General features: G+C 32.8%; 1 protein-coding gene across 9 annotated transcripts in view; it reads left to right on the plus strand.

The window, feature by feature from the left end:
- Positions 1-26,390, plus strand: part of CEP170 (centrosomal protein 170) — a 100,542-nt gene extending 74,152 nt beyond the window's left edge. For 3 of the 9 annotated variants that reach the window (XM_074351747.1, XM_074351745.1, XM_074351752.1), the window contains 7 exons: positions 3,455-3,689; positions 11,795-11,972; positions 13,944-14,114; positions 17,098-17,186; positions 21,568-21,661; positions 22,404-22,455; positions 24,039-26,390. In XM_074351747.1, the coding sequence (XP_074207848.1) occupies positions 3,455-3,689; positions 11,795-11,972; positions 13,944-14,114; positions 17,098-17,186; positions 21,568-21,661; positions 22,404-22,455; positions 24,039-24,328 (1,109 nt within the window). In that variant the 3' untranslated portion in view covers positions 24,329-26,390. The remainder of the gene's footprint in view (positions 1-3,454; positions 3,690-11,794; positions 11,973-13,943; positions 14,115-17,097; positions 17,187-21,567; positions 21,662-22,403; positions 22,456-24,038) is intronic. The other 6 variants (XM_074351748.1, XM_074351753.1, XM_074351750.1 and 3 more) reach the window with 4 other exon arrangements.
- The last annotated feature ends 256 nt before the right edge of the window (positions 26,391-26,646 follow it).

Consider the following 26,646-nt stretch of genomic DNA (forward strand, 5'->3'; position numbering starts at 1 on the left):
GTTTTCATAGTGAATACAGTAGTTTATTTCTTCCACAAGAGGGAGTGTTGCATAATTTTGTAACTCAAGAGTTTTATAATGAATGTAACTAAAATAATTTTCAGATTAACTACAAAACTCTGTAAGCCCATCTTAGAACTTTTTCTTAGTTTATTATATATGCTATTCAGCACTTCATCAACCCAAGATGCCTCTTTGAGACTGGCGTTTCAAATACCTTCAAAACAAAATTTCAGTTTAATGGTTTATCTGAAATGCCTTATTAGTACCAATAAATCAAATAAGCTTAATTATATAAAATTACATTTAGGTAAATGATTTTACCTAAGCATAATAAAATTCAAGAAAAAGGAAAAATTTTTTCAGCACTGTTAGAAATTGCAAAAATGATCATTCTATGAGAGACTGAGGATATCTTTTTTAAAAATTAGTCTTAACTTCGAATGTTAAAAAAAAGTAAAAGATTTATTTAATTGTAAAGCACTTGGAATGAGTTTTGCACTCTGGGAGTCAGACTTGGCTTAAATTTTGATTTAAGCAAAGCAAGACCTTTCTGGGCCTGTTTCTTATCTGTAAATTGAAGAATTTAGACTGTCTAATGTCATTATATTCTAAAATTCTATGAAATAGGTAGGCATTGGGGAAAGTTAAAAACATTTTAACTTGAAGTTTCCTCTGCAATAGCTAGCAGATTATAGGGATTTTTCTTCAGATAAAATGTGTAGCTGCTATAGTTTGGAATCAGAGATTGAGAAAGCAAAGTTATTGAGAGGAATTCTTCGAAAAACAACAGGTCAGAGGTCTCGGTCTCCTTTTTCCAGTCCCTGTTTCACCAATAGTCATCATTTCATTTGTCAGCTCTACTCTCTACTGTTACACAAGCTGAGTTTTGTCCAGAAGTAACTTGAGCTTTGCTGTATAACACACCATGTATGATATGTTTTCCACTAGTAAATATAACTTTTAATTATTTGAAGACTTATTAATCGTATTTTCATGTCCCTGCTATGTCCAACTTGTTTTCTCTCATTTTGCCCTCAGTTTTAGGAGAAAAAAACCTAAAAATGTTCCATTTTAGTCTTTAAAATACACTTTATTGTTTTGATTGTTTTTCTTTTAAAGTTATTATTAGAAACTTCACTATTAGTGGATTCTAGACAGACCTATAAAAATAGATAGAAAATTTATGAATTTCATTTGGAAAAGAAGTTTTTCTTTTATTCTTTTCTCCCAAGTATAGTGATTTTCTGACCTCGAGACCCAGACTGTTAAAATTAAATTCTAATATGGATCAACTTACATATTGTCACCTGACATTTAGCACTTGGTTCTCATGTTCTCATTCTGCTGTCATGTACCACTCATGAAATGTATTAGCCATTGATGCCATCCTCTCTGAATTACCTCTACACTAACTACCTTAGTTCCATAATACCTGCTTATGTTTTCATATCTTCTTCAATTTATTAAAACTTTGTTAGTGGTTTTATCTTTTCTCCAAAGAATTTTCAGTTAAAGATGTGGTTGCCATAGTTTCCAAATCAAAAAACAGGAAATTTAATCTAACAAAATTTTTTAATGTATGAATTTCCTTTTATAAATTATATTCTAGAGCAGCAGAGTAAAAAAAAATTTAGCATTTAATGAAATGCCTTTATTAAAAAGTAGAGATTTGTTTGCCATATTTCTAATTGCCTTGCTATATTTCTGTTTTTTTGTAAACCCTCTTTGCACTCATTCCTTAACTTTTACCAAAATTGTTTTCAAGTCTCAGGGTCAGTTTAATTTATAGGCATTTTCAAAATGTCAAGAAATGAGTAAATTTCCGTGGTAAAAGTATCATTTATGTTAGTGAATTATAATGTTAAAATCAGAAATTATACTTAATACTCCCTTCAAAAATCTTTGTGATTAATTACATATATGTATATGCATACACGTTTACAGAAAGCCATGAAGTTTCTGCATGTCTTCGTTCTCTCGAATAGGAGTTTGAATCCAGACAAATGGATAGGCTCTGATTTATGGTGTAGTTATAATTACAGATTTCTCTGTCCTTAAGGCAACTCTGGGAGGCAATGTATATTAATTATATTTGCAAGCCAACTCAGCCTTACAGAGCCCCAGGTAAAAATGTAGTTTGGGGAGGAAAAGACAGGAAAGGCATAAAATTCTAATGGAGTAGGATGAAGGAATTCTACCTTCACCAACCTGTATAGCCTCTGGTCAGTTTCTGTTTTAAAAAAGAGAAAAAGATATAAAGAAAACCCTTGTAATATTAACAGCAGTTGGAATTATAGCAGGAGCTAAGGTTTTATCACTTTAGCCACCAGAAACATCTCATGCTTTTTACTAGGTTTTTCTAATTTGAGAAAAGCAAATGGTCAGTTTCCAGAAATCAATACATTTATTCAAAAATATTCATTAAACACTTGTTAGCCAGACACTCTGCTAAGTGCTAGGTACATGTTAGTGGATTAAACAGACATAGTTCCTGCCCTTGTGAATTTTACCTTGAATTAGCCATTTATCTCCCTGTTTGTTACTTCTTTATGCTTCACACTTTTATTTGTATGTTTGATTCTTATATTAACAATAGCAGTGAACTGTCTGCATTAATTTGTCTTCGGATTTTCAAATGTGTCGGCAAAACCATTTTTTAAGTCTTTACTAACCTTAAGTAAGAAAGTGATTGCCACTTTCTTTAATGTGACTATTGTCAGTATCTCCTGTGCTGTGAATGTCAATGGTTGTGAGAGTAGGTTGTAGATTTTCGCTCCTTGTAGGTTTTATTGCCATTGTCTATTTTCACCGTATGCTTTCAGTGTCACAGCAGCAGAGTTGTACTGAAGATGCTTTGTTGTGTTTTTACCATGTAAAAAGATTTTTTCCAATCATAGCATAACAGGATGTTGAATGACAGAGGTAATGTTTTTTTTCTGCCATGACAGCATAATTTCCACAGCAGGAATTATGCACATTTGTATGTTGGGAAAAGAGGGTTTTTACCATCTCCATGTTGAAAGTCTGCGTGGCATGAGGAAATCTTTTCCCTTTTTTTTTTTTTTCTGTTGTTGCTGTCATTAAAAAATCCATATCTTCACTTAAATGAGAAATATTTGCAATTAAATAGTACCCAAGTTAAACATCTATGAATAGAGCTTGCTTAGCTGTTTGTCATTAGTGAATTTTTCATCTGAATGTTTACTCACCATACTACAGAAAACACAGTCTTTCGATTGTTTTTAATTACTCATTGTTTTTAATTCACCAAAGTATAACGTTTCTATCTTTAAGGAGTCGTAGACTTACAGTTTTTGTGAGGTATTTGTATGTCAGTTATTGGAAATTGTGCTGTGTGTGTTCTCATGGTGTTTTTGAAATCATGATTTTTATTTTATCTCTTTTAAAAGATAACATAATAATTCTTTTTTTAATAATTAAACTAATTTAGTAAATTCAAGATGGAGGCGCTTTCCTACTGATTATGCTTCCACCTCAGAAGATGAATTTGGATCAAACCGTAATTCCCCTAAACATACCCGTCTACGTACTTCTCCAGCCCTGAAAACGACTCGACTTCAGAGCTCTGGGTCAGCGATGCCTACTAGTTCTTCGTTCAAGCACCGGATAAAGGAACAGGAAGACTACATCCGGGACTGGACTGCTCATCGAGAAGAAATAGCCAGGTTGGTTTTAATGGGCTCTCTCTATGAGTTGAAGTTATCTGTCAGCATTTCAACTGGTAGCAAGTTTAGGTTTTACTTGATCTGTACTAGTCAAGAAATGAAACCCACAGATAACTATGTACTTAGTTTTGTCAGTAGTATTACTCTTCACCCATTTTTTTTTCATTTTGTATTTTTAATGCCAGTACTGCTACGTATTGTAGAATTAATTTATTTTGGTAACTCCCTTTCTTATTTCTATTAGAGATGCGGATGAGTTAATATAATTTTTGAAGTATCAGCTCCACATAATTGAGAATTGTCATTGTGCAGCTAAATTTTTCATTACTTTCTGTTTAACTTCCAAAGAGGCAATAGTGTACTTGTTAGAGGGATGTTGCTAATGTTCTCTGGGGATAATTACAGTAGGCAGATTATTACTCACACTGTTATGAGTTCATTAGGTACAGTTAGGGCAACCCTTTAACAATTAAATGAAAAGATTATTTTGAATATTAAATCGTTAATGTTTATAATAACCTTAAGATTCCATAATAAAAAGTAAAATTCATGCTTGCAGATGTGATTTTTAATTGGTAACATTGTAGTTGAACATGAAAGAGTGGCTCTACTCAAACAGATGCTATAATGGTAAAAATATGAGGTGTTTTTTTTTTGAAGTTTGTAAGGTATTAAATTTTGCTGAACATGCCACATTTTACCCTAAATATTTTCACTTCATACATGCCAAAATTATTTCTGCCTTTAGTTGAAAACGCTGATCTTCAAGTTTTACACTTGACATTTTTAATTTACATATAATAGTCCATAAAAGCTTTTTCTTTAAAAAAACTTTTATAATGATTTAGTAGTGTTTCTCTCTTTTATTTTTTCTTTACTTTATGGCCTTCTGTGATTTTTTTTTTCAGGCTCATTAGTTTAATGTAATGTTTAGGGCTTTTTTGTCTTTAATGACTAGTCACTTGTGATTGCTTTTAATTGCTTTCAGTTCTTAGAGAACATACCCTTCTAATCACCTTGTGCTGCTGAAACATTTTTGTTTTACCATATAAATAAGCAGTTTTGTGACAACAATTATTGAAGCATTGTAAGCCAGTTCTAGTTAGAGTAAGGGCATATATGTGCTCTGGGATCCATGAATTAGTAAGGGCCCACAAAATTCCTGTAAGCGAGAGAACCTTGACACTACACTTTTTCTTCAGCTGGCAGCCCCATCACTTTTTCCCTTCCCGTGAAGAAGTCCTGCTGTATAAACTCAACAGGTACCCGAGGGAACTGTGGAGTGTTCTGCTTTTTCTTAGCTTTCTCCTCTCAAGCTCTCTACTCCAAACTAGAGCACTGAACACCTTCTCCTGGGCCAAACCCACTTCCCTTCCCCTAAACAGAAAAGAACTATGATACAAAGGGGAAAGTGAATAGGCACTATTTATTATATTTTCACCTGGTTCTGTTGTGTTAGTATGTACATTTCCTTACCCTTGTCTACATGTATTTTATTATCTATAGTAACGTGCTAAGGCTAGGCCATTTAACCTCTAATGATTTTATGCCTTTTTCCTCCAGAATTGTGCTAATAAAACTTGCCTTTGGGATTTTAATTTTTCAAGGTACTTGTTTCAGCCATATATCTCAAAGCAAAAGAAAGGGTTTTTTTTGTTATTGCTTATTAAGAAATTTTTAAAAAGACAGAGGGGAGGATAAAAAGTATGGAAGGAAAGAAAGTTACTGTTGATATTTAATGTCCTTCTAGGACAGTAAGTTTGCTTAACATGAGGAAATTTATTTTCAAATAACTATGAACTTGAAACCAAATAGAATGTGAGAAACGTGTAATCATATTTCTTTAAATTGGCTACCACTTTCACTTAAGAAAACTCACATGTTGAGAGCAATTATTTTTTGAAGAGTAATAGGTAAAGATACTTTTATTTGAAAAGCAAAAAGTGATTTTATTACAAAATGTTTTATCATATTCTTTTCTGTTTAGATTTTAGAGTTGTATTACATAACCAGCACTTTGTAAATCTGTCTATAGTAATCATTTACCTGTATTTCAACTTAAAGCACAGAAATAAAATCTGTCTGAAATATCAAGTGTGTAAGCAAAATATAATATATTTAGTCTTTCAATTTGAAGAGGAAACTTTTCCAGGTACCCTTGGTACACGTCCTATCTCAGTTTGTCTGTTATAGCAGAGATACAGATTTCCTTCCCCTAAGAATTTGTTAGCATATACCTTTATGACTTTTAGAGTAAACAAAGGTACAATACCACCTTTACATATTACCAAATACAGTACATTTAACCTAAAAATTATACTGAAAGATTATATAATTCTCATCTGAATCAGAAGAAACTTAAAGATATTTCAGGATTTTAGATTCATTATTACACATACCATTGTAACATTAAATTTTTTAGGAGAGAGTTCCAGTTAACAATCATTTTATTTCAAGGCTTAACAACCAGTTCGTTATAGATGTGTCACAGGAGAGGATTAAAATGATTAAGGCAATACCATATTTTATCCTAATATTGATTGAAGGTCTTATTTGCAAAGGTGGCATCCTCTTACACCTTTACACCTCTACAGTTCTGTTCTGGATCAAATTTTAGTGTGCATAAGTTCTTTATTGTGTATATGCATGTGATCCCCACCCAGTCAACAAAGACTTCATAAGCAACTCCTATGAGCAGAATGTAGTATTTAGCCTGAGTGAACTGTAAAAATGGCTTAGATATGGATATCCTCAGAGAGTTCAGAGTCAAAGGAAGGAAGCAAAGGTGTGTGTAGCTGATACCAGGCAGAGTGATAACAGAGGTTTTAAAACGAATGAAGTTTGCCCAAGTATAAGATGTGAAGGTATGTAGTTAATGGATGACCAAACTGAAGTTGGTATAAAGCCAGCTAAATATAGGAAACTTTGAATGCCAGCTAAGAAGTGTGCATAATATTTTATGTGTATTGAACCTTGAAGGTTTTTGAAAAGGAAGGTACCTTCAGGTCTGTATTTAATGAAGGTAACTGTGAAAGACATTTTGTAGAATCATTTGAGAGAGAAGAGAGCCTCGAGGTAAATTAGTGATCTGTTTTAAAACTTAATGTGCAAAGTGTTGGGGACCTGAGATAGGATGGTGTTAGTTAGGGTACAAACGGAGATATAAGTTTAACAGTTGACAACGTTTGATGATTGCCAGAAGGTAAAGCAGAATTTAAAAGGATTCCATGGTTGTTCAGATGGATATTGGTAAGAGTAAGAAGATGAAAGTCGACGAGGACAAGCTGTATTTTGGAGATGCTGACTTAAAGGTACTTATAGAACAGCCTAGCAGACAGTTGAATGATGGCTCTGCAACACAGGAAGCCAATGAGAGCTAGAATCGTTGTTTTGGAAGTCACGCAAAGAGAAAACACTCAAAGCTGTGTTCGTAGGTGATATTGCCAGGGAATGCTGAGTGAACTGAGCGTACTACTGAACTCGGAGGGATAACCTGAATTACAAGGATGCATGGCTGAATGGCCACAATCTTGGACTCCAGGATCAGGTCTTCTAGATTAAAACCCAACTCTACCACAAAGTCTGTGTGACCCTGGACAAGTTAAATAACTGAGCTCTAGCGATCTCATGTATAAAATGGACATCATAATAGCACCAGCTTGAGAGAGTTGACAGATAGATACATGTACATAACCTCATGCTTGACATACAGTAAATGTTACCAATAAATGTTAGATATATTTAAGGAGGGGTGCAGAGAAACCAGTGTGATGTGTGTGTATACTCAAATATGATGACGTTTAGAATTTAATTGTGAGTTTTCAGTTTTCTGTACATCTCATAGTTTAAATTTGTGAGACTCCAGATATAATAGGAATTTCAGAGTCAATGTTTTATTCTTACAATTTACAAAATACTCTATAGGCTTACCCTATACAAATGGGAACCTTAAGAATCTCAGCCAAGGCTTTGTTCAAATTTTCAATCCAAACACAATGCTCTTTTGTCCTGAGAAGAATAACACTGATATATAAGTGGTCTGATTTTTTTTTAATATTAACGTGATCGTTAGCTAGATGTGTCATAAAACACCCACCTAATCAGTCCTACTCGCTGATTTGATTGACCCCAAAGTAAAATCATCTTACAATTCATGTCAAGAGGAAAAAGCTTTTATTATTACTAAATCTTTTACATGTAGTATTCTTGTTAGTGAAATTCAAATAAGAATACTGATCAAATATATTTTTTAAAATTTAAAAATAAAACTATGGTTTACATTTTTCAAGCCTAAATAATATTTGCAAAAAAAAATTATGAATGTGTGAAAAACCAAATTACTTATAATTTTAATACATTATTAAAAGCTTTTTTCTTTTTTTTTTTTTTTTTTGGTAAGAGCCAGTTTAATTTAGTGGCCAGAATTAAGTTGTGTGGGTTTCCTTGTAGTCTGTAAAGTAATGTAATGAAACATCTATGCATAGTGATCTATTTTAAAGCAAAAAAATCTTCGCAGTACAATTAAAGGATGTACTCTATTTGGGGATGTTTGTGGGAGTGAACTTTGATAATACTGAAGTATTTTTTGTTTTGGAGAAAAGGCTATAGAGGTAAAATTTACTTTATCAAGAAATAAAGTACATCTATTCAGTCAGTTTTAAGACCTGCTTTATTGGTTCAAAGTAACTGAAGTCTAGGTCCAGCCTGTTTCTTTAATTCTGTTGGCTAGACCAGATCCAAATAGCAAGAGTAGACACAAAGCATCTGCCCACAAAGCTCAAATGACAGTTGTTCTTCAGTTTCTGTAAAGTTCTTCCCCATTTCCTAGGACTTTATCATGCCTTCCTCATATTCTTTGACCCCAGGGTACCTTATACTGCCTCTTTGCATGTACTTTGGCTGCCTCAAACCCTGCTCCTTGGATAAGGGCAGTGCTTTCCTGCCAGGTGACTTTCAGCCTTCTTGTCTTAACTTGCAGACTTTGTGTCTGGTGGAGTGGTGGTGTTTGTTTTTTCTTTAACTTTTCGTATTCATTTAGGAAATACCGTTTGTTTACCACAACAATTTGCCAAGACCTTCAAAGTTACCTTCTTACCATTGCTTCTTTGTGACCTGCTCAGTTTACTTGATGCATATTCTTAAGCCTAGTATTTTATATCTTTTAAACTTCCAGTATGCCCAAATCCTGTTATTAATACATTTTCCCTGTATTTCACCCTTCATGAAAAATAACCTTTGATTGATTTAAATAAGAAAGGACATTATGAGATAGTTTACATGAGAAGGTCATAAACTTCATTATGTCCTTGTTACCCCACCTTTTTAGAAATAATGCATATGTATTTCTACAAAATTTTTAAAATTGGATTATTGGTTCTGACACTGAGGTAGACAAAACTAGCACAGATGTTATAGAACTTAATCTGTATTTCCAATATAGATAGGACTGTTATCCCAACCATATTTTATAATAAAGAAAATGAAATTAACTGTGAAAACTATCCATTAGTTTTTCCATTTGGAAGGCTTGAATTTTTCTTAGTATTGCAAAGGAAGCAGATGGAAGCAAAACTCCAAACAAAAGATTTGTTTGATTTTAGAATATCCTCCTTCAGCAGACTGGATAAAGGTGGAGACTGAGACTAAGAACAGGGGTTGTAAGCTTGGAGATCAAAGAAAAAGCACAGAATACAAGAGATGTAAAGAAATACATTATTATGAAATATTCCAATAAATGTAATATAGAAATATTACAGAATTAATCTGTAAGCTTAGCTTTAAGAACCATATGAATAGACCCATACTCTCTATTGAGTCATAAATCTGTTATTTCTACTTGAAGATATTCATAACTTTGGGTTTTTTCTTGATAGTTTTATGTGTCTTTTAGAATTCCTAATACTGGTTTTAGTAGGTGCTAAGATTTTTAAGCAATGCAGATTTAAATTAATGATCTATATTATTGAGTCAACTTTAAGATAGGAATTACCATGCAATGAAACACTTAGTGTTTATACAACATACTTAGCAAATTAAAAGCAGGGTTTTTGGATCCCTACTGACTGAATATACGTGGTATATACATTGAGTTCATTTTAATGCAATTTTTACTACATAACATGTTGAGATTGCTATTGTTCATGTCTTTTTAATTAATTCATACTGCTTTCTACAAACATCAGAAGCTTCGATGTACAAACGTCTGCGTAAAAAACTTTGATGAGAAAATAGATTGTTGGATAAGTAAATGCTTTTCTGTTTTTTATCTCTTCAAACTTGGTTATTCTGTTTCTCATCCTAGCTTAGTTACTACTTCAGGAAGTTGCAGGAGTTGAATATTTTATCTAAAGAAACAGTTTAAACTTCTTCTCAAAAGAATTACGTTAACAGTTAACAGGTTTTTAGAAATTATATGTGAAATGATGTGAAATGTAGCATGACATGTAGAAAGATCTGTTTACACCACTTACTGTTTGTGACCTTTACCAAAAAATGGTTGCATAACCTCTCCTGAGGCAGATTCTGCTCATCTATTAAAAAAAAAGATGATTAGTATCTCTCTTACAAGGTGGTTGTGAGAATTAGAGTTGATGAATATAAAACTTCTTTATAATGATTTCCACTGTAATGTAATGGTAAATACTGATTTGATTGTATTAGAATAGAATTCTAAGCCTCTGAGGCCAGGAACTCTGCTTATTCACCATTGCAGCCCTTAGCGCCTGACACAATACCCAGATTGGTAAATATTTATCGATAAATAAAAAGAAATTGACTACTGATTGCTTCTGTTGGGCCATAAGCTTAACTTCTCTTTTTAAATGTGTAGTTAAGTTTTTATGCAATTACTGCATTCCTTGAAAGTCTTTCAAGGTCACATTTTGCATAAGTTAAAAAACGTTACTTTGTGCTTTGGATTTTAATGTTCCGAAGCTTATACAGATACTTTTATGAGTATTCTGTCATTCCAAAACCTTCCCTGTGGAAGCAGCCAAATTGAGATCATGTGCAGTGCATGCAAAACTTAGAAAACTCTGAGTTATCACTGATAACAGTTACTTGGTTATTCAGTTCATGTGGCTGAAAATACAAATTCAGTTCATGTGGCTTTATGGAAGTGCACTCTAAACCTGGGATCTGGCCCTGTCTTAGCTATTTTTAAGATGTGTGGTCATGAGCAAGCCAGTCACTTTCTCTGAAAGTGTATCTTTGTTCATATTCAGTTAGATAATTTTTATCTCACAAGTGCTACCTCTACCCTGTGACCCTCAGAGGACACACTGTGTATTATGAGTGTGGTGTGTAGCAAGAAGTGAGTGCCATGCTGTGTCAGAGTTCCTCACCTCTGGTACCATACACACCTTGGGCCATCTGGGGAAGATTAGGGAGCTCTTCTCAGAAGAATGTTTCTAAATGCATAAACGTGAAATGCTTTGAATGACAAAGAAATACAATTAAATTGAAATACGGTTATCAAAGTAGTTTTGAATATACTAATACATGGATTTTTTGTTAACATACTAAATGGAATGTTACTGCCATGGATTTAATGACTGCAGTAATCTTGAAGTAGTGATGACTAAATGTTTTGAGGTACCTCTAGCAACTATAATGTGATTTCTTTTGCTGACAAAAATCACCAGTACGCTAATACCACTGTTGTTTGTTGATTTTATTTATAATTGGAAGAAAAGCTGAGTTTCAATTAGAGCTTAGTGAAAATAAAGTTATAACTGCTTTTCTCATTCAAGTTCACAGACTCCTTGAATTCTGTTCATCTCCCTCAAGTTTAAGAACTCTTATAATATGTTAATACTAGTCAGTAACAGTGTATTTTTAAAAGACATATCACTACTTCAAGGTGGTTTAACATATATTTTTCAAAATGGCAACTTGTAGATTATGTGGAGTTTAGTTTTATTAACTTTTAGAATTAAAGTTTTAAGACTGAGTATCAGAATAGTTAATAGCATTTCCAAATATCTTAAGTTTGGGGTACAAATCTTTAACTAGATAGACAACTTATGTAACTAATTCTATCAGAATGATTGTTTATCGAGCTGTTATTTGAAAGGATTAAACTTCTTTTCTAAAATTATTGCCAGGATCAGCCAAGATCTTGCTCTCATTGCTCGGGAAATCAACGATGTAGCAGGAGAGATAGATTCAGTGACTTCATCAGGCACTGCCCCTAGTACCACAGTAAGCACTGCTGCCACCACCCCTGGCTCTGCCATAGACACTAGAGAAGAGGTAGGAGATCTTCATGGAGAAATGCATAAGGTTCTTTCTTTTCTTTATTTCTTTTGCTTTTAGCTTTTTGCTTAGTTTATTTTAGTTACGTCCACCCTTCCTGTTTGCATGAAGCTCTGCGTTTTCCAACTTTGCTTTAACAAACTTCTTTTATGTTTTTATAACAAAACCATAAAGGCTGACATTTGATCTACTATTAACATGAAGCTTATAAAATTATTTAAAATAAGCCCTTTGTAAAATGTAAAGATAAATGGTATCTGAAAAGCAAACCAAAATTTGATAAATGATTGCATAAAGTTTCTGTAAAATTTGCCTATGAAAATATCCTAGGTAAAAAGGTATTTTTCATTGCTTCTTAACTAGGAATTATCTCTAGTAGCAAACAAAGAGAAAAATTCAAGTTTTTACTACTTAAATTAATTCTGTTGATGAATATACACATACATATATATGTACACAAAGATACTTCGAAAAGTTGAAATATACATATACACATATATTCAAATGTATGTATTCAGTTTTCGAACATTCTTGTGAACTCTGAAATGTCACCATATATAGACTGTTGCCCTTCCAAACTCAGGGCCTCCTTCTCTCCAACTCCAGGGGGCACCATGTGCATAACATTGCTCCAGAAGGTGCCTTTAACATATAATATAAAAATAATAGTACTCTGGCCGTGTTGGCTCTCTTGATTTGGTGCAGAGATATAAACAAAAGACTGGCATTTTGAAAGAAAATACTTTTATTAGGACAAAGCCATACTGATTTGTTTCATTATCATCTGGCTGTTTTATCCTACAATGTCAGAATAGAGTAGTTGACTATGGCTGCAAAGCCTAAAATATTTATGATCTAGCCCTTTACAGAAAAAAAATTTGCCAGCCTCTAATACTGATAATTCATTTTACTTCCTTAAATTTATAAAATAATGTTCTCAATAGTAGTCACAAATGGCTAGCCTTTTTGACAAATTTAATTCTGGTAAACTGTGCTAATAATATTTTCTTCAGTTGCTTTTTGTCACATTTATAATCTTGTTCTTTAATGGTCATTTTTTTTTCCCCCTTCATGTGTTGTCTAATTTTGTAAATGATGTTTCATCAATCTGTGTAGAGTTTTGTTACCACATTGATCAATTGTACATGTATATACAAATCATTCTTATTGGTGAAAAACAAAAAGATCTTCTTGGTGGCAAGACATACACAATTCTTCTGGTACATTTTAAATAATGAAGATATTATTTTCTCAGCTGTCTAACTAAATTTTACCTAACATGATTCACTCTGACCCAGTAAAATTTTTCAAACATTTCATTGAGTAGATTTTCATTTTTACTTTTGGTTTTATTTCCGATTATTGTACTAGAGTTTATTCCCTCTTCAGTAAACCTGAGTTACTTTGTATTGTATGTATAGGATTTGCACTGTAGATGGCAGTATATCATTTTTACTGGAATATGTCATTTCTGCAGCATTGCTAAAAGTTTATCTAAGACCAAAATACTTATTTTGTAAATTAAATTTTTTTGTAAACTTAATTATTATTTGCAATTTATATATCTGTGAAGAAATTTGGCACCTGGATTTGGGGAGGCAAAAAGGAAAAAACAAGATAGGAAACTAAAAGAAAAACATTATTTTACCCTGGTAAGGCAATGTGAGTAAAATGAACTCCTTGTCCATCTACGTGCCTCAGCTTTTTCTATTTATCATCTGTTTTCCTTTTGGGGAAATCTTATCCATAGAAGAAACAAATTTAACATAATTCTATATTTTGGATTTTGAAAATAAAATCTATGTAGATGAACATCTTTTATGAAACAGACACCTTTGAAGTGGTTATAAAAAGAAAGAGTAATTGGTTTATTGAAGATATAACATGCTTCTATTACTACTTGAAAGTGGAATAACTTCTGTCTAATCATAAAAATTATAATGCCAATATCTGTGCTTTTCCAAATTGTTCTCATAAGATTTGCTTTTGTCCTGTTAGTTAGTTGATCGAGTTTTTGATGAAAGCCTCAACTTCAGAAAGATCCCTCCATTAGTTCATTCTAAAACTCCAGAAGGAAACAACTGTCGGTCTAATGATCCAAGACCTCAACCAACAGAGCCTCCTGATCACTTGACAATTACAAGGCGGAGAACCTGGAGCAGGGATGAAGTGAGTAAACCGTAAACTTTAACAGATGGCAGGGGAAGCATTGGTGGGAAAAGGAGGAGAACTGTTCAATATATAGGGCTGGGGAAAAGATCTTTGTCTTTATGAGTAGAATGGAGTTTCTTGCTGACATCACATCAAATACAAATGAATTTAGTTCCTAAAGGGCGAAAGCAAAACTTTTAATTTTTTTAGTAAAATATATGTATCTTTCAACATTGTAGTGGAGAATGATTTCTTAAAAGACAAAAATTTATGACTTTTAAATAAAAGATTGATAAATTTCATTATATTAAAGGACTTATGTGAAACACACAGGCAACAAAGGATTAGTATACAGAATATACCAGAACTTCTACAGTCAATTTAAAAAGACAAAAACAGCCCAATAGAAAAATTTGCAAAAATCATGTACAGCATTTCACCAAAAATACCTGACATGCAAAATATGAAGAAATGTTCAACCTCACGAGTGTTCAAAGAAATACATTTCAAGACTGCAGTTTTTTTTAATATTCATTCAATTGTCAACAAATTAAAAAGTCTTAAAATCCTAGATGTTGGAGAAATTGTGGGTACATAAGCTTTCTTATTGTTGCTGGTTGAGGTTAAATTGGTGCAGTCACTTTGGCAAACAGTTTGACATTGCTTCCTAAAGTTGAACATAAACATAGTCCATTATCTGACAGTTTTGCTGCTAGTATATACCCTTTTCCATTGACAACAGAAGTCACCCAAAAAGGGCGTCTATGAACAGTAACCAAACTTGGAAACAGTGTGGATGAATTTTAGCAACAGAACATTGGGTGAGAAAAGTCATTCTCAAAATGTGATTTGTCATAAATTTTAATGTATATATTATATATATATATGCATACACTTAGGATAGAAGTAGATCTAACAAGTTATATAAAAAGGAAAGCAAGGGAATGATGAATGGGATTCAGGATATTGTTTACCTTGGGTGGAGGAGGGTAGGGAAATGGGATGGAAGAAACCATATGACTAGAGGAGTCAGCTATTTTTTCATAACCACAAAAATCTCAGTGGCTTAGAGTAGTATGCATTTATTTATCACACACCTGTGGGTTGACTCAGCTTGACAGTTAAAAATTGTAGGTTGGGTCAGGTTTGCTCCGTGTATCTCCCATGTTACTAAGACCACATTTGTGGATCTCTGGATTTAAGTAATGGGAGCTAAAAGTTAGTATGTAAGAGTATGTGTGTTTGCAGTAGTACTGAGTAGAAAAAGTCTGCCTACGGGAGAAGCATGTAACTAGTTCCAGAGCCATGATGGCAATGTGCTAGATGGCTTTAAAACACACTTTCTCTGTCCTGTGCTGAAAGTTGATAATTTGCTCTTGGTTTCAGGAAAAGGACCCTTTCTCTAACCTAATTTATACTTACTCTGTCCTGAGGTCTAGGAAAGTAAATTCCTCTAAATGCAATAAAACCATATAGAAGTTTATAATTTTATTTAATTTTTTTAACCTTTTTTTTTTTTACAGGGGGGAGGTAATTAGGTCTATTTATTTAGTTAGTTTTTCAATGGAGATACTGAGGATTGAACCCAGGACCTTGTGCATGCTAAGCATGTGCTCTACCACTTGAGCTATACCCTCTCCCTATAATTTTAAAGAGAATGAAAACATTTAGATTGACAGTTATTTCAAGGTTGTTATGAGAAAAAGTTTTAATACATTGTGTTACTGAACTCTACTTTTTGTGGTAGAAGTGAGAGCTGGCCTTTTCTGTGTTACAGTCTACCCTGGACTACCCTGCCCTTTCTCATTCCTTCCATTATTAGTTTGTGTCATCTACTCCTATTTGGCTTGTTTCCTCAAGGCTCACAAAATACCATTATGCTTATTTAGGCTTTCATTGTCTTTATGTTGCTTTTCACATACCTACTCTCCTTTTACCCCCTACTAAATTCAAATTCTTGTCATACTCAAGTTTTAGTTTTCCATAATACCATCCTTAATTAATCCCTTTCATTAGAATTTGTACAGCATTGAATCACAAAATTCAGCGCTTATTTACATTGTTTTTTATAAAAATATCTAGCAGGATTTCCTATATGTTATGATTTATATTCCCTACCGGTTTTTAAAGAGCCTTAACATCCAAGGCCAAATCTTATTTTCTGGACTTTCTTACAGACTCTGGATGCAGTTCTGACAACATAAGGAGCTGATTTGGGAATCCACATTTAGCTCCAAGTTCAGTTCTTTATCTAGCATCCCACAATAGCTGTGCCTTTCATGCTTTAGCCTTTGGCACACTACAACATGCAGGCCAAATTCAGCATGCCACCTGTTTTGTAAATAAAGGTTTATTACGACACAGGCATTCCCCTTGTTTGCATATTATCTGCAGCTGCTATTACTGTAATGAGAGACGTGAGTGGTTGTGACAGACCATATGGTCCCAAATCTTCACTCTCTGGCCCTTTACAGAAGTTTGCTAACCCCTGGTTTTGCTCATAAGGTTCAACTGGGTTGGTACCAACCTCTATCATAAAAACTGTTATTTTGATTAAATTTTTAAAAATGATCTCTTCCACTGTGCGGAACAAGGATTGTAATCTTCTTGATCTCTGTGTTCATATTATTTGGTGAAAGAACAGATATTAAATTTAGTATTCTAGATGACTTCTATTTTCCCTTTTATGATAATTTGAACTAGAAGCTTAAGGAACACGATCATTATAGTAATTGAAGAGTAGATAATATGGATTATTTTTTGAAAGTGATGTGATCAAATACTGTGGACACTTGACAAGTTATTTAATAAAAAAATGCCTTTGTTAATATTTATTTCTCTTAATTTAATTACAGATTAATTATATTCTTCATTGGTCTTTTATTAAAATTATAATAAATACTAGATGCCTCTATATAGTGAGTTGTGACTAGTGTTCTTGGTGGTCATTCAATATATTTGTAATATTTTAATGTCTACTCTTTTTTTTGGCATGTTTCAGGTCATGGGAGATAATCTGCTGCTGTCATCTGTCTTTCAGTTCTCTAGGAAGATAAGACAGTCCATAGATAAAACAGCTGGAAAGATCAGGTACTGTTTTACTCAAACATCCTTGCTTCTATTATCAGCGGTTCCATATTTTGCAAGCCTGCTACGACAGTTGCTAGGAACCAGTGAAGTCAGTGGTACTGACTCTTACTGCTGCCACTAGCATGTTCTTCCCTTTTTAGATATTATAGCCATAAACTAGACAGCATGAAGGGGACAAAAAGAGAACAGATACCCCAGATAATCAACCCCATTATAATTGAGAGCTAACAACTATAGTCACTTAGATTAATTTTATTAATAATCAGAAGAATTTACTCTTTTCACTTTGTTGACAGTTCTTCTTGTTCTGCAGAAACTTTTTTAGTTTGATGTAGGCTCACTTGTTTATTTTTTATTGTATTGCTTATGCTTTAGGTATCATCTCCAAAAACTCCATATCCAAGACCCATGTCAAGGAGCTTTATTCCTATTTTTTCTTCTAGGAGTTTCATGGTTTCTTATATTTAAGTAAGGAGGTATCATATTTAAGTCTTTAAGCCATTTTGAGTTAATTTTTGTGATTGGTAGAACATGAAGATCCAGTTTCATTCTTTTACTTGTGATTATCCAGTTATCCCAGCACCATATTGAAAAAACTGTCTTTTGTCCATTGAGTATTCTTGGCTCTCTTGTCAAATGTTAGTTGATCTTCTTACATGCTTGGGTTTATTTCTGGGCTCTTGATTCTGTTCCACTGGTTTATTTGTCTGTTTTTATGCCAGTACGACACTGTTTTGATGACTATAGCTTTATAATATAGTTTGAAATCAGGAAGGGAGTTTTTTCCTTAGGATTTCTTTGTCTATTTGATGTCCTTTGTGGTTTCTTTTAAATCTGGGGAGTGGGTTTGTTTGTTTGTTTGTTTGTCTTTAACTTCTGTTAAAAAATAAACATTGGGATCTTGATAGGGATTGCATTGATCTATATATGGTTTTGGTAGTATTGACATTTTAACAATATTAATTCTACCAATCTGTGAACATAGGATACCTTTCCATTTATTTCTTCGATTTCTTTCATCAATATCTGTAGTTTTCAGAGTAGAGGTCTTTCACCTCCTTATTAGTTAAATTTATTCCTAAATATTTGTATTGTTTTTGATGCTATTGTAGATAGGATCAATTTCTTTCTTTTTCAGGAAATTTGTTGTTATTATATAGAAATGCTACCGATTTTTGTATGTTAATTTCATATTCTTCAGCTTTATTGAATTCATTGATTAACTAACAATTTTTTGGTTAACTCTTTAGGATTTTTTACACATAAAATCATGTGCCTGCAATTGGAAACTTCTTCTTTTCCAATTATGATACCTTTTCTTTCTTCTTCTTGCCTGATTGTTCTGTCTAGAGCTTCTAGTACTACTTTAAATAGGAGTAGGAAGAGTAGGCATCCTTGTTTAGTTTCTGAGGAAAAGCATTCAACCTTTCACCATTGATGTTAGCTGCGGCTTTGTTATGTACTTCATTATGTTGAGATATGTTCCTTGTATGCCTAATTCGTTAAGAATTTTTATCCTGAGTGGGTGTTGAATTTTGTCAAATGCTTTATCTGCATCTATTGAGATGATCGTTTGATTCTTTTCTTTCGTTCTGTTAACATAATGTATCACACTGATTGATTTTGCATGTGTTGAACCATTCTTGCACTCCAGTGATAAATCTACTTGCTCTGGTGAATGATTTTTTAATGTGCTGCTGAATTTGGTTTGCTTGTACTTTATTGATAATTTTACATCTGCATTCATCAGGGATATTACCTTGTAGTTTTCTTTTCCAGTAATGTTCTTTTCTGGTTTTGGTATCAGAATAATGATGGCCTTATAAAATGAATTGGGGAGTGTTCTCTCCTCTTTAACTTTTGGGAAGCATTTTTTCTTTAAATGTTTGGTAAAATTCACCAAACAAGCCATCTGTCTTGGGCTTGTCTTCATCAGGAGATTTTTAATTACTGATTCAATCTCCTTAGTAGTAATTGGTCTATTTAGATTTTCCGTTTCTTCTTGATTCAGTCCTGGTAGGTTATATGTTTCTAAGAATTTGTTCCATTTCCTCTAGGTTATCCAGTTTGTTGGCTATAATTAATTGTCCATACTGATATTCTTTTGGAAACATAAAGATACCATTAAGTGAAATGACCAAGGTGCAAGAGAGTAAATACACTATGAGTTCATTTGTATAAAAATTTTGAGAAATGAACCTCGGGGGAAGAAATGTATGTTTATATACATACATACATAATAGATATTATACATATATAATATGTATTTTTTCTGAAATATTTATATATTTTTTAACATTGTCTCAATTACCTTGGTTAAAAATGTAAATTTATAAAGTGAAAAATAGGTCAAGACAGTGCATATTACATTATTTTAACATAATAAGAATTTAAATTAATATTTTAGAAGGCAGTAAAGTGAAGAGGGAGTCTGGTACATTTTAAAGGAATATCAAAATGTAGGCTCAAGGTAACTTTATATAAAAATACTTGAAAAATTTGTTGATGCTATAGCTTAATTTATTTCTCAGTCCTATAATTAAAATTTTTAATTACAATGAAACTGTGTCTGAATATGTTTTGTGAATTATAATATTCCATGCAAGTATAATTTTATATTGCTTATATGTTCAAATAATACCTTTCATCATTGTTTGATGAGTACCAATAGTCATGGTAAAAACACATTAACATCATTCTTATTGAATTGTAAGGCTAACTAATTTAAAAGAAATCATTTGGATAATTTTTTTCAAAAACTTTTTCAAAAGTTCCTTTTTTAAAATATTATGTTTAAGGGTGTTCTTAAAAAACAGCCATTTTAACATGTTTTAAGCAGGTTGCTTTACCTTCCAGTAAATTTAGAAGGTGATCTGTGTAACTAAGTTTTACATGGCATTAGTCAAAAACTAGATGAAAGGGTTGGTGAGAGATGACACTGGAGAGATGGATCAGTTTAGGCAGATCTTGTTAAGGAGTTTGGACTTTGTCATGAAAAACCCTGGAAAGTTAATACATCAGATATTGGTCTTTTAAAATATATATATATATAAAATAAGAGATTTAATATTTTATTACCATTTCTCCAGTTGATTATCTTGCCTTTCTCTTAGGGTATACACATGCCACTTAGGAAAACATAAAATTAAGGGGAAAAAAACCCAAGTTGGCTGATAGTAGCACTTGGCCTGGCATTTAATTTTAAAATTTTATCAATTTCATTAGCTTTTTTTTTTTTTAATATGGGTCCTCTTGATACACCAGTAGTATCTATAAAAATACCATGTAGGTCTCCTCCTGTGGTCATACGACCTACTGAAATACAAGTCTTTCTTCCCTAGTAACTGCATCCTCATCCACTCAGTCATTTATTCATTCAGTAGATTTTCATAGAGTACTTGCCTCGACCATTCTCTCTTACTATTGACTATTCCTTACTACAGGGTATCCTTCTCAGTCTGCACTGAGAAATGCAAATAAAGATGTAGTTTAGTTTAAACTTAAATACTGATCAGCTTCTAACAGTAATAATTTACCTACTTCTACAATGTTGATTTTTATATAAGGCAATTAAACTAGATTTCCAGGCCCAATGAAGAAATTTTAAAAGAAATCAAAAAGATACCTAGTATTTACAGCTCTCAAACTGCTGAGTCATGTCTCCTGAGTCATGCAAGAAGGATATCACATTTGAAAGACAAGTCAAAAATTTGTGGTACTTTATTTTATAAGTTAAGATACTTGAATTTAATTTCTAATGTAAGGATAATTATCTTTATTGGCAATTGTTTTTGTCAAAAGGATAGTGTCTTAACTCCCCATAGGTTATGTACAAATATACTAACATAAATTAGGATTTTTAAACAAAAGCAGCATAAGTACTCCAATTTTAAACCTTTGAAATAATGTGCATGCTTTGCTGAATAAATAAGATGCCTCTTCCTGTATAATGAGGTGTTAACAGGTACAATTCAACCAATTTTCACCTTAATTTCATTTTATATTACACTGCATATGCTCTATATGAACAAAGTTGTGTTGTCATTATAAATAGTGGTTATATGGCTAATTATAAATATTAGATGAAATATTGGAGTTATATCAACATTTGTTTTATATTTGCTTTTCAATAAAGAATAAGATAAATACTGAAGGTTTTATATTTGTATTCATAACCAGTCAGTTACTTTTTAATACAAATCTCTCACATAAATGAGTTTATTGGTGAGATTGGCTCAGTATTTAATTCACAGTTCATATAATATTTGGTGGTTTTTTTATTCTTGTGTAGCTTTGAAAAGACACACTTTTTTGTATTGTCATAAAAATGTGATAGATTATTAAAATATGAGAAGTGAAATGTTTATTTCTTCATTTATAGAATATTATTTAAAGACAAAGATCGAAATTGGGATGAAATAGAAAGCAAGTTAAGAGCTGAAAGTGAAGTCCCTATTGTGAAAACCTCAAGCATGGTATGGTAATTTTTCCTGAATATGAAAACATTTTAAAAGTAGAGTTTTATTTTAAGGGAAATGATACACTTATTTTTTTAACAGTTGGTTTACATTTATAAAAGAAGATATAAATGTACAAATTTGGGAAGTCTTATGCCTTCAGCCATCTCTCACAGGGGTTTAAATTGTTGATTGCTTCAAAGTTGCGGAGGGTATGGGGGAACCTTTTATGTTTCTCACTGTTCTACACTTTTGTTCTTGTAATAATTATACGTTATAAATGAGCAATTTTGAAACAAGAGGCAAACTCAAATATAAGTTAAAATGAGTCATTTCCATTAACTTAATAGATTGCTTGTCTCCTCCTCAAGAATTTGTAGATTTTTATTGTTCAGGGAGTCATCCTAAAACTAAGGTTATAACTTAAACGTTTTCCAGCCTAAATCCATAAGCACTTTTATAGTTGTTCCAAGGTTGACCAGTACAGGTTTTTCAAAGTCTTTGTTCAAACAGTAGTATTATCTTGTACTTTTTATCTTCTGTTCTTATCTCATTGAAAAAAATAATTATTTCAACATTAAAGATTTTAAAATCTGAATCTTGCTTCCTGGATATCATAATTTTATATTCTATTGCTACACATTTAGTGCTATGTACATAATATTAAGTATTTCAAATAAGATGAGTTTGAGGTTCATGACTTATCAAATAAAAACGTTTTAATTAAAGTAAGCTAATTTTGTCACTGCTTTCCCTACAGGAAATTTCTTCTATCTTACAGGAGCTTAAAAGAGTTGAAAAGCAGTTGCAAGGTAAATTTACTACTGAATTAAGTATCAAAAGCTAACAACGTAGGACAAGTATGTTCTGAGTGTTATTTCTAAAATATTATTATTAGAACACTATTTGATTAAGTGTAATGATGTTTGGATAGATATAGAGTTCTACTTATTCAAATTACTCATAAAAAGGAAGTTTTAAAACCCAGTATAGATAATTAAAAATAGAATAAAGTTAAATCCTGGGCATACAGGCTAGATGTTATAACTCACAGCTTTATACATAGTACCTGTTATTTATATATATAAATACTAGTATATGAAAAGTATATAAAATAATATATTAAAATGTATATATGTACCTGAAAATGCTCATTGACAGTTAACATTATTTACTTGATAATTCTTAAATTATATTTGTGTTATAAACCAAATGAACTTATCTTCTACTCTAAATAATAGTTGTTTGAATGAACCACAAGAAATGAGTGCATATTGGACATAGGGACCAGAGAGAGGGGACAGAAGAAAAAGAGTCTGTTTACCTCCTAAGCTTGAACAAGGACCTTGTTTTTGGTGTGTGTCAGATCTTTAATTATACATTAACGCCTTTGTGTCTTGACCTAGAAGTCCCCAGTGGTACAACGGGCAGATTCCAGAGTCAGTTGCTAATTCTACTCAGTCCTTATTGATTGAATTATCATAGTCATGATATGTTGGTCCTAGCAAAGTGATTCTTAACCTTTTCTCAGCGTCAGCACACCTAAGGGTTACAGTATACCCCTATGAGTAAAAGTGTCTTGTTCACATGATTGTTAGCTGGTAAGATGGGGATATGCTTTGAAAAAGACCTCTTACTATGATTTCTGTATCTGTGGTGCTTCTTTCTCCCAACTCCCCACTCTACCCGATACCAAGTTGAATATCTGTGTCTTAAGATTCTCCTTTGTCCATTCAAGGATCTTCTGGATTGAAAGCTGCTTTTTATCTGGCCCTTCCCGTGGAGGTAGCAGGGTCTGTTTGGCTGGGGCTGCCGTGGGCTGTTAATATCTAGGCTCCGAGGGGACCTTTATGGCCCAGTGGGTGCTTACACACTTGCACATGACAAGTACCCTCGCACTGTCACCAGGATGAATGACAGCATGCTGTGGTAGCATTCAAAGTGTGCTAGTATTTAGCCTCCTTAACCTTCAGGTTACTCTGAACCCCATCTTAGCAACTAATCCCCAATTATCTAAGTGATAAATAAGACTAGGAGTGTTCCTTTAAATCATAACCATCCTCTCCTAATGATGAAAGCAGATTTTAAAAAGATTTTCCCTAAATTCCTTATCTCCAAATACCAGTCTTCCTATCGGTTCTGAAATGCCCGTAAGTGACCTACTCAAGGGACCAGAGAAAGCATTCATATCTTTACAATCTGCGATATAGATCAGCCCCAGAATTACTGAAAGTGGGGTTTAAAATACAGAATTGAAAGGGTTAGCCAAATTTAAGTTCATGTAAATAAGCATCAGTAGTTGAAATATTATCCAACTCATAAGCAGTGTTCATCCACATTTAACTGCATCAACAATTAAGTCTTTCTCTCTACCGTTTCTTTTTCTTTCTTTTAGCGATCAATGCAATGATTGACCCGGATGGAACTTTGGAGGCTCTGAACAACATGGGATTTCCCAGTGCTATCTTGCCCTCTCCACCAAAACAGAAGTCCAGTCCTGTGAATAACCACAGCAGCCCGGGTCAGACACCGACACTTTGCCAACAAGAAGCTAGGGCTCTTCATCCTGCTGCTACCTCAGTCTCAGCTGAATTTGAGAATGCCGAATCTGAGGCTGATTTCAGTATACATTTCAATAGGTTCAACCCTGATGGGGAAGAGGAAGATGTTACAGTACATGAGTGACTTTCTCTTGCTTGTTAAAGATAATTACCTGTGGAATGACTAGGAATATTGGAAGCAGCATAGTGTTGACGTATACACAATAAGACAGCTTGATCAACTACAATCTTGTTATCTCTGTCTTCTTAATTTTATTTATTTATTTTCTACCTATAATGTGGTGTCATAATAATCCTTTGAGAACATTTAGATTACCATTTGATGCACATATAGGACAAAGCAGATTGTGACAGTTACACATTTTGTGGTTTTATGATTTTCAAATTGAATTAGATAATTGCATCCTTTCCCTTCATAGATCTTTGTTTTTTTTCTTTAAGCCATGCTGTGACCTACAAGCAAACTAAATACCCAACATTTCTGACCCCCATGTCTCCTGTGCCAAGCTGCTCCCTGAAATGGACTTCCTCTTCATCTGTACAGATTTGTTAAACACTTACATTTGCTTCTTATTAATAGGATTTATATTAGTATTCATTACCATTGGATACAATAACACATAGTCTCCACAGTCAAACTGACCTTTCGAAACAGTCCTTGTGTTCTAAATTTTCCAACATATATGTAATTTATACAACTCTGTTGCTGCGTAAATTGTCTTGGGGTTTACGGAGATGAACTATTATGTTTGCACTAAGATTTGCTGGGAGTGGTAGGTGGACACGTCTATATGTCAATAAGGACTAAACCATCTTTTTTTTTTTTTTTTGTATATAGGTAACTGATAACACTGTATTTGTTTTAACCCCACAGTGTTTTACTCCACTTTTGGAAAGATCAATTTGGCACTTTTCTTCCTTTTTTTTTTTTCATGAAAGTAAGCTTTTGTCTCATTTTAGGGCAAATGGTAACTAGAAAGATTAAACTAGACAGCTAGTTTAGGTGGAGTATATTTTTAAAACCAAGAACATGTATATTGATCCTGTGTTACCAAGTTTATACGTGACATTTGAAAAAAGATTTCCCTTGAAATGATCATGAAGTTAAAATTTTACACGTTAGGAAACTTGGAGAACCAGTAGTCATAAGATTAGTGGATAGTTTCACTTCCAAGCAATGAATTGCTTCTGTGTGTTTCCCTGTAGGACCCCATAGTAAATCCTGTCTCAGTCATGTACACTTATAAGGACCCTGCAAGACAACAATGACCAAGGCTTTGGGCCTGTGCTGAACAGGAAGCCTATGAAAAGCATCTTCTATAAACTTTGTTTTTTCTCTTTCCAGTAAGTTCACATTTGGATAAGTTTAAAAAGAAAGTAATTATCTTTATGTTTCCAGAACACTATAATTTGGGTGAATCTTAATTCAGTTAAATATTATTATTAGACCTGGATTTTCAAAACCCTGACCCCGTAAGTCTACAACGGTTAAAACAGCAACTTTTGCAATGTTAATGAAATAGTCTTTAATGCTTCAGCAATAATCCTGCACTTCATTTGTTTTAAGAAACTAACTCTGTACACTTCAAGTTTTTACAGGATTTTTAAAAATCCTGTACTGTTGGGCCAGTTAATAAAGATGCAAAAAAAACTGTTTTGTAGAGATGTAAAAACAAAAGCCTGTTGTATAATGGATCTCATATTTTTCTTTAAATTGAAAAAAAAGGGGGGTAAATGAACTATTCTCCTTGTAGAGCTAAATTCCCCATTCTGTCTTATAACGGCAGACTGAAAAAAAAAATGTTAAAGAGCATGAATGAAAAGAAAATTGCTTTGAAGGAATAAGTGAAACATTAAAACAGGGTCAATCCATTAGAAGAAAAAAGTAAAACAAAATAATCACCAGTGTTTCCTCTTTTGTTTAATGTTTGGGTACTGATTATATCCACATGGAAGAAGAAGGTAAGGAGTTGTTTAGGAAAATATTAGCATCTATTCTATTTACATTATCATTTAAGTGTTTACACAGTTTTGTTCAATTATAAACATTTGGCCTTTTACTATGTTATTTTTATTTTGTATGAATACATTATTCTCCTTATTTATTTTTGTTACATTTATTATGTTATTTTGTTATGCATTTACAACTCCATTTTTAAATAAAGTGTTTCTGGAACTTTATACAATTATTGTATATTTTATTTCTTCTACCATCTGGATTACTAATACTTCATCAATTTAATCTCTTAACTTAATACTCTAACATAAAGTGCACATGCACAGCCTTTTTTTCAGCTGGCCTGGAATCATCAGAAGGCTTTATGACAGTGATATATTTGGAGGACAAAGAAGAAATTTGAAATGCATCTTAAATGGATTTGGACTCATTTTCATCATACCATTCACACCCAAAGAGTCTGAAGATTTCCCTATTATTGTTCA

This window comes from Camelus bactrianus, chromosome 23, assembly GCF_048773025.1.
Source record: "Camelus bactrianus isolate YW-2024 breed Bactrian camel chromosome 23, ASM4877302v1, whole genome shotgun sequence".
NCBI lineage: Eukaryota > Metazoa > Chordata > Mammalia > Artiodactyla > Camelidae > Camelus > Camelus bactrianus.